The sequence below is a fragment of the Etheostoma cragini genome, chromosome 11, assembly GCF_013103735.1.
Source record: "Etheostoma cragini isolate CJK2018 chromosome 11, CSU_Ecrag_1.0, whole genome shotgun sequence".
NCBI lineage: Eukaryota > Metazoa > Chordata > Actinopteri > Perciformes > Percidae > Etheostoma > Etheostoma cragini.
Window position 1 is genome coordinate 5,557,042 of NC_048417.1, and position 19,846 is coordinate 5,576,887.

The 19,846-nt window shown below is 40.3% G+C and overlaps 1 protein-coding gene across 2 annotated transcripts; it reads right to left on the reverse strand.

The window, feature by feature from the left end:
* Positions 1–871: 871 nt before the first annotated feature.
* On the reverse strand, positions 872–18,281 carry ttll4 (tubulin tyrosine ligase-like family, member 4). Of its 2 annotated transcripts, none has more exons than XM_034884738.1 (21): positions 18,145–18,281; positions 14,879–16,199; positions 14,010–14,493; positions 12,063–12,228; positions 11,882–11,958; positions 11,673–11,736; positions 8,992–9,110; positions 7,498–7,608; positions 6,970–7,046; positions 6,655–6,849; positions 6,137–6,219; positions 5,465–5,593; positions 5,156–5,278; positions 4,925–5,023; positions 4,187–4,321; positions 3,978–4,115; positions 3,482–3,578; positions 3,058–3,268; positions 2,381–2,448; positions 2,196–2,266; positions 872–1,575 (listed from the first exon to the last, which is right to left on the reverse strand). In XM_034884738.1, exons 2-21 carry the CDS (start codon positions 15,524–15,526, stop codon positions 1,389–1,391), a joined length of 3,282 nt encoding a protein of 1,093 aa, XP_034740629.1. In that variant the 5' UTR covers positions 15,527–16,199; positions 18,145–18,281; the 3' UTR covers positions 872–1,388. The 2 variants fall into 2 exon arrangements, with proteins under 2 accessions (XP_034740629.1, XP_034740628.1); XM_034884737.1 differs by having other exon boundaries at positions 18,141–18,277.
* Positions 18,282–19,846: the final 1,565 nt, after the last annotated feature.

Consider the following 19,846-nt stretch of genomic DNA (forward strand, 5'->3'; position numbering starts at 1 on the left):
CAACGTTTCACTTCCGGGATTGCTCTCGCTCTGATGGGAAATCCGCCAGACGTCACTCTTTTCGGGTTTCCCTGTACCTTCTGCTATTTTGTGTTGTAATTTTAGGGACTATGGTTAACTGCCTCCTCAGATCTCTGCAGGGTAAATCCAGACAGCTAGCTAGACTATCTTTCCAATCTGAGTTTTCTGTTGCACAACTATCATCCTTTGAACCTACACATGTTCCACCAAAACAAGTTCCTATTTCCTATAAGACTATTCAGCAGCGTTGGCACTGCTCGGCTTTGCACTTAGCACCGCCCAAGACAATTGCAATTCGTTTAAAGAAATGTAAAAAAACCACAAGAGCACATTTTTCTCCCACACCGGAATGCTGCGTGGACTAGCCAGACCCTCATCCGCAGCGCTGTGAAGGAAGGTCTGGCAATGCGAGACTATTACCTATCTGATGCCAAACACCGCACAGTGGATAAATGATATGAGCCTTGGAGAAAACACTGAAATGTTATCACATCGACTGACATTTATTTCTCTGTCAGAACAATCCCGCAGTCTTTGTTATGTGTATGTGTGTATATCTATCCAGCATGTAGCTAGCTCATACTTGGTTGGCAAATGACTTGCCGGATGACGCTGCATTGAAGCAGTTGTCTTTTGCTTGACAGCTGTGTTTTGTTGTTACAACAAAACACAATGCAGTGGTCTTTTCATGCAGTACTAATATTGATTATTAAACGACATTAATGAGCATGTTCACTCTGATCTAGTACTGAAACCCATCAGTCTGTCACACCTGTCTATCTCTATTGTTGTCAAAGTTGCCTTTCATCCTTGCCATAAAATAATGACAAATTAAGCAGATATGTTTTCAAGTTTCTGCAAGGTGATTTTAATACTGCACAGAAATTGATTAAATTCATTGGCTTCTCAGAATAGATTTGAACTAAAGTTGGCATATTACTATTAATAGTAAATGGGGATAAAACAAATGTTTCTATGGCCCTTGAAGTGTTTTAGTTTTCCCTGGTGTTATGAAGTAATGGAAGTTTACCTCAAGTCTAGAGAATCGTTTGATTTTAGCACTGAAATAGCAAACATTCAAAACGTTCCTCCATTTTCTGCACAAAATCCCAGTAATATAAATAACTGTAGAATTTCCTCTGATAGCCAATAACAATTCTGTTAAAGACCAAAGTCCGCTCCTTTCTACAGGGTTTGGTAAGACTGGGCTTCAAGCTTATAGTTCTAACTACATTTCTCACGCTGCGTTTCAGAGCTACTACAGATGATAGATCAGCAAAAGGATGTTTGAGAAGAGCTGAGGCCTAAGTCCTAGACCCTTAGCTGTTTGTTCTAGGTTTCTGGACCCCGTGTTGGCAAACCGAGTCTCAGAGCGAAGCAAACTGATGAGCCAGCAGGCTTTGGGTGAGGCTGGGCTGAGGGCTTGCACAGGTACTGCTGCTCACACTAGATCCAGGACTTGGCGAATAGGGCAGGCTAGAGACCGATGCAGCCTCCCCGTCTGAACCAGCATCATCATCGGGAGGGGAGTGGTGCTGTTGGGTGACCACCACTCTACAAGACAGGAGAGGGGAGCACAGGATGATCAAGTCAATTTACTTTAGCCTAACCCACACTAGGTAACTCTGATAGTGTTTAAGCCTGTGGGGAAGTTTAAACACACCACCCTAGCAAGTATTTCAACATTAAGTCTAACGGAGGATTATCTTTATTCCTTTTGTAGTCCAACTAAAGGAATCTATCTAAGAAACTATCTTAAATCATGTTCTATGTATTTTGCCTGGTTATGATAAATTACTAACTATAACACAATATATTTAATTTTAGTAACCTGATTTTCCACATACAGGGATGATACCAAGAACAACTTCAGCACAAAAAGGATGTTTCATATTTTATTACATTACATATTAATATAATATTTGTACTGGATCAGCACTTCACAATTCCCCTAATGTCTGTTCAATTCTTTGCTCTCTAAATGTTTAAGGGATAGGACAGTATAATCTCTGCTTTTATTTTTAGGTTCAGTGTGTGTGTGTGTGTATATGTGTTTATGTGTGTATGCAGTGTGTCCTTTAGGATTTTTTTTAGCAGTGGGGGCAGGTCGCCCACAACATCAACATAGAAGAAAGTGTGTGTGTGTGTGTGTGTGTGTGTGTGTGTGTGAGTACCTGGATCTGGGTGGTCCGACGAGGTCATGTCTCTGGGGTTCAAACCTAGAGATGAAGCTACACTTGGACCACTAGGGAGACACAAAGACACAACCGCAGAGAATTGGCTTTTGGAATTTTCAAATCCCAAAAATGTTTAAAATAGATTACATTCAAATTAATTTAATCTTGCCACAGGTCCTCACCTTGTGAGCAGGGTCATTGGTTTCCAGATGGATTCCTTTCTCACAGAGAGTTGTCAGCAGACTGATTCCTATAGGTAACACACAAACACAGAATCCAATAAATCTGGATGAACCCCCCCGGCAGCTGAGTTTTTTCTCTCCCTTTTGTGCAATAAACAGCTCCAGTGTATCCTTCAACTACGACAGATCTAGTGCTCTGTTCGAATGGTGAGCAGCAGGACCAGGAGGTTTTTGAGGGAAGCTGCAAGTGTTAAAAAAGTCTAAAACATGTTCAAAATGTAAAAGCAGATGATCTGTGGAAGACCCTGGGATGTGGTTGAAAGCTAAAACTTATTCTCTTCTTTGTCTCATTCACGGTTTTGTTAATTAAACAGAATGTAGCCTAAATAACACAAACCATTCCTTTTTAAAACATGTTTGATCACACAAACTGCTGCTTCAGCTTCAGAAGTCTGTCATTTGATGAATAGATATATTGCATACTGTATATAAAAACAACTTACAATCATATAACTTTAACCCACACAAACAAATTCAGATGTGGTTCCTCCAGTTTCTGCCATGTTGAACTTCAGCACAGATTCAAAGCACATGTACATTTCTGTCCCATAAGGATCTGATAAAATACATTAACACAACTGAGGGCAGAATCATTATAGTGAAAATGAAGTGCACACCTTTTGTCCTGTTGGTCCAGTACTTCTGCTCCCACTGGTCCAGCAGGATGTTGAGGTATCTCGGACACTCAAAGAAGCGAAGGTAGCGGGAAGATGACGGCGATGGGAAAATCCGCTCAAACTGTCCAAGACGAGTCAGCTCGTCTTCACTCTCTGCTAGCACGCGGACGTCTTCTGGAGTCAAGACATCCAACACTGTAGAGAGGAAGTCCTGACAGACAGAAGGAAAGAGACTACATAATCACCACCAGCAGAAATGTAGAGCCTTGGATATGGAGCTGCTTATCCTGCCCCCAATTGACGTTATTATTTAAACTTAAATGTATGATCTTTTTCTTGATTAAATGCATTTACTTTAAAATTTTATTTACCTCTGATTTACATTATATTACTACATGTTTTATGTGTGTTTCTATGTATTCACCTGGTCAGCGTAGCGTTGTGTGAGGTAAAATGCCCGTTTGACCTTCTCATCAGCAGACAGATCTGGCTTGGTCCTCTCCCTGTTTCCGCCACACAGACTATAGACACACACACACACACACAAAAAAATAAAAACTTTCCTAAATTTGTTTAATCTTATAGAACTTTCTTGTGGCAGCTATAGAGGCAGGGATGTGTCTCGTTTACTGTTCGGGACTCTCACACCATCTCAAAACCGAGTGACAAGTGTGATGGCCAGATGCATAATTGGCCACCTCAGCGTGACTTGGGGTTGTGTTTTCTCCAAAAGTTCAGTCGGTCTCAACTTTTTGCTGCAGGTCTGCTGCAGGTTTTTCCATGTCCCTCCTGCGGCAAACCCTGCTGCAGCCTAAACGCACTACCACCATTCAAAATAAACAAAGAGACCTGCGTTGTTGCTGCGATTGTCTGGGGGCAGGCGCCGGCTGTGTGACTGCCCACTAATACCTCCTCCGTACCTGCTGGTGGAGCTGGAGGTGCTACTGCAGGAGGCAACCACGTCATCTCTTTGGGGAATACGGAAGCCAGCCAGGTTCAGGAGGTCTGCAATCATCTGACCCTTAACTGAAACATCCAGCGCGGTGTTGGAATGGAGGCTGGACCAGAAACACAACAATTACCATGTGTCGTTTTAAAATCAATGTTTGTGTGTGTCTGTGTGTGTTACCTTGGTGATATGTTGACCTCCAAGATCCAGGGTTTCAGCTTCTCATCCAGCATGATGTCAAAACCAAACAGCTCGTGGCAGCTGTAAGGCGTCCGGACGTGCATCTTCAGCAGACTGTTAACGTATGGTTCTGACCTGATAACCAACACACAGGACATTTCATAACCATTATTATTTCATTATTTTAAACAACTTCTAACAGAGTCTCTACTCCTTTACCACTTTAACTGCAGCATTTCCCATACTTTTCCTGAGACTCTCCACCTTTAACATCTCCATTACACCATGATTCCTCTGAGATTTCTTAGTGAGAGTTGTGTCAAAAACCCTGACTAAAGAACGCTGAGATGTGATGAAGCTTAACTTGTGCGCAAAACTTTAATATTCTATTTGCCCCCATCAGTGAGCCCACTGACTGCATACATTTTATTAAGGCAATTTTTTGTTTTTTTGTTTGTTTAGTTTTTTTTCAACCTGGAACCTTCTTTCATATGTTTTGATGGGAACATTAATCTTTAAAACTGGTCCAGTATTAAGCGTGATAGCTGGAGTCGGCATAACAAGCTACAATGGAAGCTAGTAGAGCAATTGTGCGGCTTGTATTTACCTTCACAAAAATGCTCCTTTTACCACTGACAGGCTCAGAATAGTATTCTAGTGCCTTTGGCATTACATCGTTTCAACTTTCATAAATAATAAAACAAAGAAAAAAACAAAACATAAATTGTTAAAACTTACGCAATGACGGTTTTTATCACAATGTCTTTAATCTTCTCCCAGATAAGAGTGGTGTTGACTCCCCTAGAACCAAGATACTGCCACAAGGCCTTCAAAGCCCTGAAAAAAAAAAAACACAAACAACACACACACACACACAGAGAGTTGGGAAACACGCTCAGGCACCATACGTGTAATTGTAGCAAAAATGTGTCTAATGTGTCTACAGGTTCTAGTTTCACTGTAACAAACCATTTGTGTCCCTGGCAGGCCTTGTCATCGCTGTTGGACTGGTATTCAGAGTTTTTTTTGTTGACGCTGTAGTTGGTCAGATGCATGAACTTGTTACCCAGAGTTTTCATGGAAGATGAATACCTAAAGTCGAGAAACAAAAGTGTGGCATTAAATCAATTACAGCCTCTATTATAAGCTTTTTTGCAAGTCTCTCACATCGTCATTCAAAGCGTCACCATTAAGGCCCATTGATGTGTGCATCATATTTGTACGAATCAATCTACAGTATTTGGCAGTGTCACGGCGGAAGATGTGATGAAAACGTACTTGCAGCTGGCGAATCTAACCAGTCCGTCAGAGAAGATGTAAATTCTGAGCGGGTCGTAGGTGGTTACATAGACGTAGATTCGCAGGTCAAACTTGTTTCCACTGATGAGGTAGGGCTTGTGTAGGTACCTGCAAAACACAACCAGGATAAAATCGTGTTATGCTATCGACTGATGAATAACGTAGTGTCAAGTTCTAATTTCATGTGTACCTGCTTTCCCGTTTCAAGTTCTGGTAGATGATCTCTGAGCTACTACATTTTAACACATTATTTAATAATAATAATAATAATAATAATAATAATAATAATAATAATAGTAGTAATTTATACCTTATTAATCCTGCAAGGGAAATTACAATGTGTTCCCTATGTTGTTAAAATACACATTACACACAGTCTTGAATTATACACTCAGCACCTATACACGCACCAATGGAGAGATGTCACAAGCGAGGGGGTTGCAGCGGTCGATGGACAGGCGCCCCGAGCAATTGGGGGTTTGGTGCCTTACTCAAGAGCGCCTTGGCCCAGGAGCTGCACTGGCAACTCCAGGTACCAGTCGACCACCATACTTTGGGACTTGAACTAGCAACCCTCTGGTTCCCAACCCAACTCCCTTCAGACTGAGTGACTGCCAACCCCCATTAAACAATCTATTCTGGGTTACTTACTTCTGGACCAGTAGCGGTCTCTTGCGAGGCATCTGGCTCCATTTGTGGATGACCTGGATGCCTATTCCTCTGGCTGACGCAGGCTATCACAGATGAGAGGGGTTAGACAGAATGTAATTAAAAAAAAGGAACAAAGAAAAACACACATTTACCTAAACATCCTATTTTTCCATAAGCATTATAATGTGGATGACTCATTTGCAACATTAATTAAATTCCTAAATTAACTTGTTTTACCTTTTACAGAAATCAGCCAATTATCAAAATTAAACTAAGTTTATGGTTGCTGCAATGTCCATGTTCCCAGATAATTTTTTTTGTACGCGCATTAGACAGAAAAAGTTATTATCCAGCAACTAAAACCCAAATTCAATGGCATTTTACACAGCTTGCTTGTAGCCACAAAATCCCAAACACAAGTTCACATTTTGGCCAGTGTTTTGAGAGTGATTCGCCTTCGCGGTTTTGGTACAGTTACAAGTAAACTAACAAAATGATTATCTACTAGCAGAACATACAGGTTTGATGATCCATTTCTGCCGGGAGCCACCGTCCTCCCAGGCCTTGCGTAGCAGCTTGATGTCCTGAGGAAGGACAAAGGTGCGGGGGAAAAAGCTGAACTCCTGTTTGCCAAAGCGAACCTGCATCTTGGACAAGTTTCTCCACAGCCGGTCCTTTCTGCCAATCTGAAATGTTCCCGGGAAGTGGTTCAACTAGGACAAAAAGAACACAACAGAAGATGTAAAAAGTAATGTAACCGTTTCCCTAAAAATAAAACTTTCTGTGAGCACAATCTTGGAGGAGTAGTGTATACAGTATGTACAGTTTCTTACCTTCTGGTGCTCTTCGAGGGCTTTGAAGGCAGGAGACTTCATGTGGTGTCCCCAGCAGCCCAACCAGTCATGGCTTTCTACATGTACAACCGTACGAAAAACAGATTTTGGTCATCCAGGACAATTATCACAGTTATTGCTTATTTACACTTCAGCTTGTGCATGTTGCACTTACACTAAAATCCTCTTTTAGGTACAATTGTCCACTAAACATTACCTGCAAAAAATCTTTTAACTGATCAAAATCATTTGTATACATTTTGATGAAAAAATATGCCACCACATCATTTTAAAGTGACTTCATGCATAGAATCAGTCAGTGTGTGAGACACAGAGTTGTACACAATGGATTTCCAATTAATCACAATAAATAGGGAAAGAGTTGATAAAAAGCACAAAATCTGTCTCACAGAATTATCTGTCCTATATACTACCTGTAGATCCACACAGAACTGCTTCTGAGTTTTGTGTTGCAATTAAATATGTATTTTAGCAGCAAGTCTCACTGCCACACATGTGATCACTTACTTTTGGTGACTTTGAAGTGTGATCTGCCAATTGTGTGCTTGACAATATTTGGAGTGACGCTGCTTATCTTCCATTTTAACAGACGTCTTTGTTCGGCTGGCAGCAGTTCCACTTTAACACAAAAGTTGTATTTATTTCAGAACCTCATTTAATACGTTAGTAACACACATCATGCCAACACAGACCTCTGTCTTGATGTACATAAATAATCAATACATTGCTATAAGATAAACGGTTCAGTAAAATAATTAAGTTAAATAAAATCACATTCAAACTGGCTTTAAGGTCCAATATGTAATACCCTATAGTAATAAACTACAGAAGACATTAGCTCAGACTTGCAGAGTATGTAAAGTTGGTGCAGTTCGAGTACACTTCACATTCTTACCACAAACGAACAGTGTCTGTTGTTTGGAGTTTTTGGGGATTTAAAAAATTGTGCTAACTGTACTCGTCGCACTAACGTCAGTCAGCCGTGCTAACGTTAAGACCCGTCACCTCAAACATGCAGCGGAGCATCACAATAACAATCCACCTACGGTCCCACTACGTCGAGAAAGACGGGTTCAGAGCAATGACGAAAACACTGGATTTAGGATGTCTTGTCTTGCTGAAATACTTCCGCTAAACCACCAACGTTATTCAAACAACACCAAAGCAAGCTGACAGCAGAGCTCCACCCACTTTTCTACAACAAACTAACGTTCTCTGTGGTCAAGTTAGTGTTTATACAGCAATCTTACAGCCGTTTTGTTTTGAAAAGGAAGATTTATTTTTAACTTTTAACTTTTTTTAAGTTTATTTTACTACTTTGTATTTTGCACAATTAAAAAATAGTTCTGTAACAGTTTCATGCATTTTCCTTCATATAACATTATTGTATAAGGTTGAGGAGCCAAGCAAACCCTTTAGTAATCAAAGTTTTTGGTAAACATGATGACATTAAATCATTTCTTTTTATATTCTGACAGCACTGAATACTGACCGTTTAAATAAGCTATTATAAACCTATATAAAGACCCAGTCACGCAAAAGAAAGAGAATACAGTGATATACCGTGTAACCGCCAGAATCTTAAAAAATACTGGGATACAAATGTTTGGTCATACCGCCCAGCACTACAGCTTAGAGCCTAAAAGGATGCTGAGTTGGCTAATTTCCTCCTGAACAGGTAAGCATTAATTTCAGGCTAATTTATCACGGCTACAAGAGATGTATGGCATTTCAACATTTGTGTACACACATTAAATTATATAGAGTACCCAAGTTGGTTACTTGCCAAAAGAATTTAGACACAGCCAGTAAAGTGATTCCGACTGGTCCTGGCTGACCCTGCTAACGTTACAGGAGGACCAGGCAGGCGGGCCACGGCTGTTTACAACGTGTATTTTTCTCCGTTTCATGTATGCTTGGGCTTGCCATTTTCTAACATGACGTTCTTAAAACTCTCCTACTTCTACGTCATGTCCACACAACAGACGTGCATGTCCTGACCTTTCTCATTGGCGGTGCTGAAGTAGAGGGTTGGGGGGATGAGGGGGAACAAACTGGGAACCAAAGCTGGTTTCTCCTCTCGATCATCTTCCCCCCCCAATGACATTGGCTCCTCAACACTGAAATAAAGAAAAAGAGAAAGAAAGAGTGAAGGAAAACAGATTTAATGATTGGTTTAGTGGAAATAAAAAACACGTAGCCTCTCTCTTAGCTACACCAACATCACAGCAGTACGACATGACGCCGTTTATAACGAAGGGAGAATGTTAAAGTCATGGTCAGTTTGGGAACTATGATCTTGATTTTGGTCAACAAAATAATTAATTTGCTTTATGTCACTGACCAAAACAAGTACCTATGTTGAAGCTATAACTTTTTTTTGTTAAGCATTCTTTATCGTCGTATAAAATTAAACAGAGGTTCCAAACCTTAATAAGGGAGTGTTTTTCTATCTTTTAATAAACGACCCCTGATTAGTGAAATATTTAATTGGATTTTTGGATTGGATTTTATTTATAATTTATGGATACTCCATATTATATTCAAAGCATAGCACTTAAAATAACTGATAACCTCTAAAACTAGAGCAAATAGTCTCACATTGTTTGCAGATTATTTTCTAGAAACTATGGGGGATGGGGGTTCCTGTTAGGAACTTTTAATTTGCTATGCTATTACTTTCTTTCTTTCTTTCTTTCTTTCTTTCTATCTAAACAGTAATACATTCTTGATAGGCTTATCCTTTGACAAATAGTATTGTTAGTGTTATCTTCTCCCTGGCACTCGCCTTTTTTTTTAAGTTGTCTTACAACACTTAAGCTTTGGCGACACCTAGTGTGGGTCAGAAGCCCGAGGTTGGGCACCAGCATCAGAGGAGCTTCCATTTCAACACATATCAAATCACATTTGAAAGAGAGAACTCTTACAACTGTGTAATAAATAAAGCACAGACTCTACACATAGACATTCAAATAATACATTTACTTTCTATATGTTGCATGTAAACTCCATCTACGTCTTGTTGAAGTCTGCCCGGCCCTTGCCCTTCCGGATCCATAGCTCGGCTTACCTTTTTTGAGCAAATTGCACACAACTAAATTAAAAAGTATTGCAGCTTGAGTCGTGTTCGCTGACTTATCACTTACGGAAGGTGGCATCAAGTCACCCCTCTAGTTTGTAAACACAACTCCAGTGTGGATGGATGGCCTGTTTGTACTATGCATCAGGAACATGATGCTCGTGTTCCAAACACCACACGGAGAACACAAGTCCATTTCAACACCAAGTGTTGAGACAAATAAAGGAGCCCTGTTAGAAGGAGATTTTCTGATATTCCTAAAAATTAATGTTCCCACAAATTGTAGTACTACAATTCAAAGAGACTAGGCAATGTAGCCAGTAGAGACTCAATTAAGATATAATTTACCTCAACAAAGTAATACTGTAGCAAGATGAGAGCCAGTTGTATCAGTAACGTGTAGTTCTAAAAAAAAAAGTTTATCTCAAATGGGCCGTGGCAAAAAAGTCCAACATTTCAACATAACACCATTATTCACATCAGATAACCAAAAATTAATAAGAATTTATAAGGGGAAAAAAAAACACTTACATGACAGTCATAGGAAGGAAGGAAAGATGGATAAAATGATGAATGAAGGGACAGGTGATGATGTTTTCCTCATGCAGATCTAGCCCTTCCACCAGCGACAGGTATGCACTGACATTACAGCTAGACTAGGCTAATTTAACACTATACTTGACATACAGGAACTATACCTTTCAGGAAAGGGAAGGGAGGGGATTGGGTTTATGTAAATGACCACAAACAAATCAGCTGGTTGCGGGGAAAGGAGGGGACAATAGCGGTTCCTATCCAGGCTGTTTTAACAGAGAATCATCCTCGAGTCTTTGGTGGGGAGCTCCATTGTTGAATAGGCCAACATAGTGGAAAACAATATGACGCACAATGCAGCAGACCTTTCCACCACGCTCTGCTGCTTTCAGCCTCTTTTAACAATTGCAGTAAGAGTAAATGAAAGAGAGAAAGAGGGAGAGAGAGAGACCACAGGACCTGATGGATCTACATTTTATCCCATTAAAGAGACCAATTAGAAATCAGGTTTTTGGGGATATTTGGCTGTTTAAGGAAAAGACATTTTGAAGTTGAGAAAAAGAATTCTCAACACCAAAAGCATTAAATGGAAAAAATTGCTTTTGCAGTTGACTACGATGTACAGAAAGAAAATAAACATTGTTTTTTCTTTAGTTATTGACTAATTTAATTTCATCTGCACAGTAGTTATTTATACGGCCATAGTGAAGCCACAGGGAGGCTTTAAAAACACTTGTGCGTGAATATAGAAAGTAGGAGATTTGTATGATTTGAATGGCTGCCAACAGTGATTATGCTTCACTAGGTGCACAAGAGGAAAAACCGTGAATAAGCATACAACAACAGAGAGTGTGGCAGAAAGACTAACTCTTAACCCTCTGACGTAGTGAGTGTGAAGTTACACATTTGTAGAAAATGGAAAGCTATCTGCTCTGTGAGAAAGGACATACGTCAATGTGAGAGCTCGTCAGAGTTTGCATCAGTCAGTGTTCATGGTGTTCATGGTGTTCTTGTGATTACTTTAAAAGTCAACCTAAATAACCGTTTGGGATTACAGAGTGCGCCTTACCCAGAAAGGAGAGCAATGGATGTGGTCGATGAGGTGCCAGTGATGGACGAACAGTCTGAATCATCTAAAGACAAGAGACAATTAAAATAAATTCAGAAAATTAAATCAGCGGTTTAGGACATAAACAGAGCAAACTGCCTGCTTACTAAAGGCATCTTAAGTACTCAGAGAGGTGTGTGTGTGTGTGTGTGTGAGTTTTAAAGTCTTACTGTCATAACTACAGGCATTTTCCGTCTCATCAGGCAGCTCCTCCTCAGCTCCATCCACCTGCATAACACAATCCTGGCTGGAAACATTAATATGAGGCAAAGCTTTCAGATTAGAGGTGGAGGGGGGGGGGGGGGGGCAGAACAGCATCTATTGGTTGAGAAGCAATTAGCTGGTGCTCACCCAGACAGGACGGTCTCTCCAACCAGACCATTGTCTGTCGGCAAGGGCGAGGAAGCAAATGAAGATGAAGAGGACATGGAGGCGGGCTGCCCCTGCCTGGTCAGCTGGATGGCGGAGATCTGAGTGGTCACGGAGCCCAAGACTCCTGCAGAACTGGAGGCCACAGCTACAAGGGAGAGATCACGATTTCATTCAGAAAATGTGTAATGGCCCATGTAGATTTTCATGCTTGCTATTATAGAACAGTTTATTAAGCTTGTCAGATTCCTCAAGGCACGGTGCATGTTGTCTTTCTGCCTAGTTGACTTCATGATGAAACAAATTAACTACAAGGTAACACTTTATAATAACCATCACTAATAAATGGTAAATTGATAGTTATTTAAAATGTATTTAAGTTATTTTACTGTTAAACGATAAAATGATGATTTAAATAATGTTTACCAATTATTGGTAATGTCATAGCCTAATTTATGCTATGTTATTAATAGACTAGTGTAATATAAAATAATAAGTTCAAACATTTAGACAGTTAATAGTTTGTCAATCTTAATAATTGTTTTGGAAATCATGTAAACATTATTTGGATGGCTATTGTTAAGTTGAAACTAATGCTTATATTTATAAGTAAATGGTTAACAAATGGTTTATAAAGCATCAAGTAACAGTGATTTGGCCCCATTAAATGTTTTTTGGCAATCTATAGAAGAGATGATTATTGTATACTGATAGTAACTATCCGAATAATGTTTATAGATGCTTTACAAAACAATTATTAACCATTAACAAGGTTTTATATTCAGATGCAACTTCATAATTGCCCTGCAAATAATGGTTCTTGACAGATTATAAACAATTTCTTAATCATTTACAAATACTTCAAATTACTATATACTATAAAAATGTTATGATGTGAGCACAAACAACTAATTGCTCAGATATTATGTTTGTCTGTGTTTTCTGTCATATCCACAATGTTAAAAAGTTGGATTTGTGATGTTAAACGTGGGCAAAACAAATAACAATGCGCTTAACATATTTTAGACAAATCCCCGTAAGCTAAGACGTTCAGATTTCAAACTATTCGGAATACTGTCACTGCAGTGTTAACATTGTGGCATGTAACTAAATGCTAACGGCAGTAAACAATGTCAACTTGGCTGCAAGTGTCGTTAAACTCTCCCCAATTCCAGGTCACATTACTCCTGAAACATTTTCTTAGTAGTATTTGACTTAAAAGCCTTATTTGCGATTTATGACTGTAGGAATTGCTGCTATATTCTATTAGTGTCAACTGCTAAATAAAGTAGCTACGTGGCTAACGGCAGTAAACAATTTCATCTTGGCAATGTTGTGAAAATCTCCCCGGTTCCAGGTCACATTACTCCTGAAACGTTTTATGTTTTTATGTAGTATTTGGTTTAAAAGCATTTAGTTTTGACTTTAGAAATTGCTGCTAACTATATTAGCTACATGGCTAGCAGTAAACAATGTCATTTTGGTTGCCAATGTTGTTAAATTTTCCCCAAATCCCGCTGGCATTACTGCTGAAACATGTCTAATTGGGTAGTGTCCGGTTGTGTATTATTTGGTTTAGAAGCCTTTGTTGGAGATTTTTGAGGATATAAAGTCCTGCTGTATACTCTGTTGCAGTAGCTCAAACTTCAGTTACACACTGGCCAATCAGAGCAGACTGGGCTTTTTCAGGAGGAGGGATTAAAAGAGACAGGGGCTCCTACAGAGCATCTCATACAGAGGGTGAATACAGGTGCAGCAGCCATGGGCAGTTGTTTTTTATTTATTTACATTCAAGCATGTAAACGTGTTCTAGTACAAACACAAAATGCAAGTATTAACCTGAAAATGTTAGATAACAGTTGCCCTTTAAAATAATAATTTATAAAATAACTAATAATTAGTAAGCATTATTAATTATTTAGTTGTTACCTGTGAAGGCATCCAGCGGTGTGGCCTGCTTTTCCTGAGTGGCACTGACATTGGCTCTGAGCACAGTTGGCATGGGGCCATTGACAAAGGGATTGGCTGTTGGAGGACTGATTCTTCTGCGTGGGGACAAAGTGCTTTCAGGTGGACATTGACTTTCTGGGGCCTGCTTTAGGTCTAACGATGCTGTTGTCTGGGGCTTGCAGTTTGCAGTTGCTGCAACCACCGCTGGAGGACCACCTCTTACTATTAACTGATTGTCTAAAGCAGTTATTGTTGTGCAGCCGTGTTGTGTCTGACTGCATTCTGTTGTTCTAGCAGAATGGCTCCTCCTTGTAGTCGTTGTTTCTCTTCTTGTGCTTCTTATTTCTACTTTTGTGCTGGCAGTGCTGGAAGCATCCTTTCCTAGTGCTGCCCCCTGATGTTCACACAGAGTAAGGCATAGAGGAGGCACTGATGGCAAGGAGGAACAGTTTGCAGCTTCAGGCTAAAAAGACAGAAGCAAGAAGGGTCAGATGTGCAAGAGACAGTATTTGGACCTATTGTAAAAATCGACATGTCAGCGCTCCGTGGTGGCGCGCTCTACTGTACAGCCACTAATTACTTGGTGGCCCAGATGCAAATGTCCTATGTTGTTCTAAATGGACAGCAGGAGCTCAAAAATCAACCACAAATACAAAAACATTTTCAACATTTTTATGATCAATGTAAGACAAACACTGTATGGATTTAATGTTAAGAGTTGTTTATCCATCACCCATTTTTTATATTTGAGGACATTACTTAAATAACACGTTTCCTGATTTGGCTTTCACATTGGGAAACAATTCAAACTGATGCTCCAGGCCACAGGCTGAAACATCAATACTCACCATTAGCGTGTTAGCTTGCTGCAGAGTGGGCTGTCCTTTAATGAACAGGTCTTGATGACAAACTAACGAAAGTGGCGCCAATCCATGCGGTGCATCACCCGTTGCAGCCTGACGTCTGCTCGTTGCTAAACCGTTCTCAGGTTGCGATGGTTGTAGGGACACTGATTTCTGCATGTTACCCGTCAGCTGGACATCAAACCCGATCGAGCATTCCTGGTTGGCAATGGAGGAAGGGACAGTGGTCTCTGTGAGGCTGCTACCAGCCTGCTTCCTTCCTGTTGACAGTACCTGGTATGGGTTTTGAATCCCATTAAGTTGTTTTGGAAGGTTTGGAGACGCATCTGGCACAGCGGTGAGTTGGCTCTTGGTCTCTTTGTTTATTCCATCCCCATTTTCCTGGACAGAAACCACAGACGGGACCACTGTTGTCTGCCTCAAGGGGCAAGCAGATGAGGCAACATTGGAGGAGAAAAGTTTGGCTGGATCCCTTCTCCTGGATAGCTGTAGTGAAGCATGACTAAAAGGCACTTTAGTGGCCACCACTGTCTTGGCACGTGTATTGACAGAGGCTGTAGTGGTGAGACTATCTGCACTGGAGCAGGTCCGAAGCTTTGCCCCATCCCAGGGGGAAGACTGGTTGGTGGGCATTGCACAGCTCGACGAATGTGTGTTTTGTTTCTGAAGAGCCACGTTCAGCGGCAGAGGTCTCGGGTGGAGATTAATAGGCAGGATAGGAATAACAATCAAGATAAGACCTAAGCCTGAGGGGGAGGAAAGGTTCTCTTCCCTAATAGACCTCCTGTTCCTCCTGGAACCTCCCCACTTAAGGAGTATTTATTCTATAGGAATGACTTTTGAGATGTCAGCTCCAGTGGAATGGAGTAAACTTTCTGTTGGTCACTGTAGATGGACTAAAAGTTCTTGAAATATCCTGACCAACAGTAAACATAACTGCCCTCACAGATGACAGTAGGACAATGTTAGGTCTTGGTAGAGATGCAGGGTTAAGGGTTAAGCCTTCACGTGAGGCTCAGACAGGCAGGCACGTAAGGTTTTTCTTCTGAGCCAAAGTGGTTCCCACTCTAACTAACAGTGACACTCAGAGTTTGATATAAGACGGAGGACAAGTTAATAAGTCTTGAGGACATTGCTGATGCCGACTAAGCTAGAAGCAGTTTCCCCTCTGTCTTCTGAAAAACTCTGCGGGTGAAACGTGAACTTTAGACTGCATACTTCGCCTCACACCAAAGTGCCAGGTAGTAGAGGAGAAGGTGGTGTCCTTGGAGTTTGCATACAGGCAATAAAGCAAAAACGTTCACCCCTGAAAGTACACAAGAAGAGAAGCAGAATCAGTGTGAGAGAATCTGAGAAAGTATCAGTAGACCACGAAGTGGTCCGTCTTATATGGAAAGAATGTCACACAAAACCCATTAAGTACGGCAGCTAAAACTGAAAGTTATTGGTTATCGCTTCACTAGCTGTAAAAACTATTTTTTAACTATTCTTTTTATTTTAGGCCTCAGAACTTGAGTGATGCGACCCACTTTCTTTATCTTTGTGAGGACTTGAGCAGCAGTGCTTTGAATCAGCTGCAAGCTTTCTAATTGCTTTTTTTGGGAGACATATTACAGTAGTCGAGCCTACTGAAGATAAAGGTTTTTCCAAATCCTTTAAGACAGACGTGCTTAAACCCTTGATATATTCTTACAGTGATAGTAGGCTGACTTTGTAATCGTCTTAATGTGGCTTATGACTGAAAAGCAAGATGTCTAAATCAAGGAAATCTACGATACATCACAATATATTTGCGAACGTTGCCAGATATTTTCCTTTAACTACGTATTTTGAAGTAGGACTGCACAATATATTGGTTTTTAACCACCATCGCAATGTTAACTGGGGCACTACACATCGCGATAGACACTCAATGTTTTTTTCTCGACTTTTCATCAGTGACATCTAACTCTCTCTTTTTTTTTTACATGGTGCCTTTTTATATTCAGTTCAATGTCCAATATATTCAGTACCATAATGGTGACAATTATTTCATTTGTTTTAAATGCAACAAGCCATTTGATGTATTTTAGCAGAATAGTGAAAGCATCAGAAATGCAGAACTGAGTAGGAAACCCTTTAATATCTGTTTATCTATCGCAAGTAATATCGCATATATTTTCCTCACATCGTGCAGCATTTTGACGTCTCTTTTCAGCAGGCATTATACTGTGTGCTGAAACCAGATAACACTACTCTCAATGTGATGGATTTCCTGGACACAAACTGTTTCAACGACTCCGCTCAGGCAGGTGACCCCTCAATCAGGACCAACTCCTCCCGCCACACGAACAGGTTGTTCCATGCCTGTCAGCTGTTATTGAACGTTCAAAAGGATTTAGGATGTTGTGGACATTAAGTTCTTTCTTAGAAGATATAACATTCCGGACAGCGGTGGGCCTCATCAGCAAAGCCCGGGACCCGCAATGACGGTCTCGGACAGACGTGTGTGTGTGTGTACGTGTGTGTGTGTGTGTGTGTGTGTGTGTGTGTGTGTGTGTGTGTGTGTGTGTGTGTGTCAGACTCCTAGACTGTATACAAACTACAGACTCACCCACCTCCCACAGCCACTACACGTTACATCCGGCTATTTGACCACGGCGCAAATTGTATATACTGCGAACCTTTGCACATTCTCGGATTAATATGTATACACAACCTGCACAAAAGTGGACATACTGTTTTCTTTTCTACAAACAGCTATATTGTTCATATTTTGTTAGTGGTTTTATTTCAATATTTCCATGCTATGTTTGAGTTGTTGACTGTTGCAGTACCAAACACACCTAGGCGAATTCCATGCAAGTGAACGTTTACTTTTGCAACATATCCGATTCGGAAAGGAGTAACGTTAGCTAGATTACTGTGTGCTCCCACGCCGCTTACGCTTAGCTTAAATTGGCTAACTGAACTAACGAACTAGTCTGCTGTAATTCTCAAAAATAATAACGTTACCTCGAGCCAGACTATAGACAGTATAAGAAAGGGCCAGACTTACTTTAACACCACTGTATTCTCGAAAACAGTGCACTCAACTGTACGGTTAAAAAGAGCGGACTCTTTTCTGTTTACCGCTACATCGTCCAGACAGCACTAGCTAGCTTAGCAACAAGAACAGGGACAGCACCAACTGTCATATGGGTATTTAGAATAACCCCCCCGGTGTCAACAATAAAACATAGCCTTCCTATGAAAAATATATTCATACCTACTTGGTTCCCTGTAAGTTTCCTAACATGTTGTCTTGTTGATCTGGCGATAGACTAGCTACTCATTAGAGGTTCTTACATTGCAGTTTGCTAGCTAGCTGAAAAGTCGAAAAGTCCGAGTGAACCATCATGGCCAAAGATCGTCTATTGAAACAAGAGCCCAGACGTTCTTCCGGGTTAGCTTTTGAATCAGAGCTCCCTCCTATGGCTGTACAGTAGGCCTACCATAATTCAGTAAATGTAAAAACATTTTATATATAATCTCAAAAAAGTTTATATATAACAGCTAGGCCTAGATGTAATATTAAGCCACACAATAACATCAGAACAAAGATCAGAAATGAAAGATTATTCTTAAACGTTTTTTGTTTCACATTTTGGTCTGTTTACTTTACTTAGATTAGGCCTGGCTTATATGATGTAGCTTATTTATTATATAATTTGCATCACTTACATTCCTCATCTCCCTCTTTTTTTTAGGACAATCAGTCTATATTGTAAAAAAGAACAAAAATCAAAAACGTACATAGCTTTGCCTATAAAGTTTTCTCATTCAGTGTATGTGGTGTGGATTTGTAAAACACACATTTCTGGTTTTTGGGCCATTCACTAAACAAAATTCACTTGTTACTATGTTTAACACAACCATATGTGGCTGTTTTTAAAGGATTAGAGTAGAGGCCTGTGGGCATAAGCCACTGTTACTGAATTATGACATCATAAGTATCTGTATTTAAAAAAAAAAAAAAGGTAGAATTGGCCAAAAATAAAAATAGAGAATATTCTGCCACCAGTAGACAGTTTCAGTTGAACATTCTGGTGCTAGTGACACAGAGCCATGTCTTGTGTAACTTATCAGAGGTGAAGAAATAAGTTATGGTGTCCTATACTAACTAAAGAAAATAAGGAGCACCTCTTGGGAAAACACAACAGTTATTGCTTGCACATTTTATTCAGAAAATCTGGACAGCATAGAAAACTTTCAGGGAACAAAGTTCCACTCAAATGGCTTCAGTTGGTCCCTTGCCTTCATTTCCTTGATGAGGAGCAGACAGACGTGTACATCACACATTTCCCCAGTAGAGGGCTCACCGGAGGAAAGAACAACAGAGGCGACCCCGTCCTTCCTCTCCTCCCTTCTTGCTCCTCTGGTTTTCCTCTGGTTTTCTCTCCCTGTTTCCCAGTTTTAGATCACCTATCTTTCTTCTTCTCATTCCCTTCTTTTCTCTTTTAATGCTTTCCTTCCCTTCCTTTTTCTCTGGTCCTTCCACCCTTTTCTATTTCCCTCCCATTTTCTTTCCTTTCTCCTTTTTTCTTGCAGTTTCCTATCCTTTTCTTCTTTACTTTCTTTCATCCTCTCCTTTTCACGTCCATCTCTTCTCCTCTCTCCTTCTTCCCCACCCCTTCTTCTCTGTTTCCTTTCCTCTCTCATTCTCTCATTCCTTGCCTCCCTTTTTCTCTCTTATTCTTTTATTTTTCCTTTCACCAGTCCCCTTTCCTTTCTGTCCATTCCTTTGCCTCACTAAATTTTCTTGGTCTGTTCTTTTTACTTCCCTGTACCTTTCTTGTCATTTCTCTCACCCTCCCTCTCTCTCAATATTTCCTCATCTCTCTCACAATTCCATCCTTTATCCCTTTTCTTCTTCTTCTTGTTTTACATCCCACACTTAAGCCATCTGGCCTTTTGTTTATGCTAAAAAGCAAT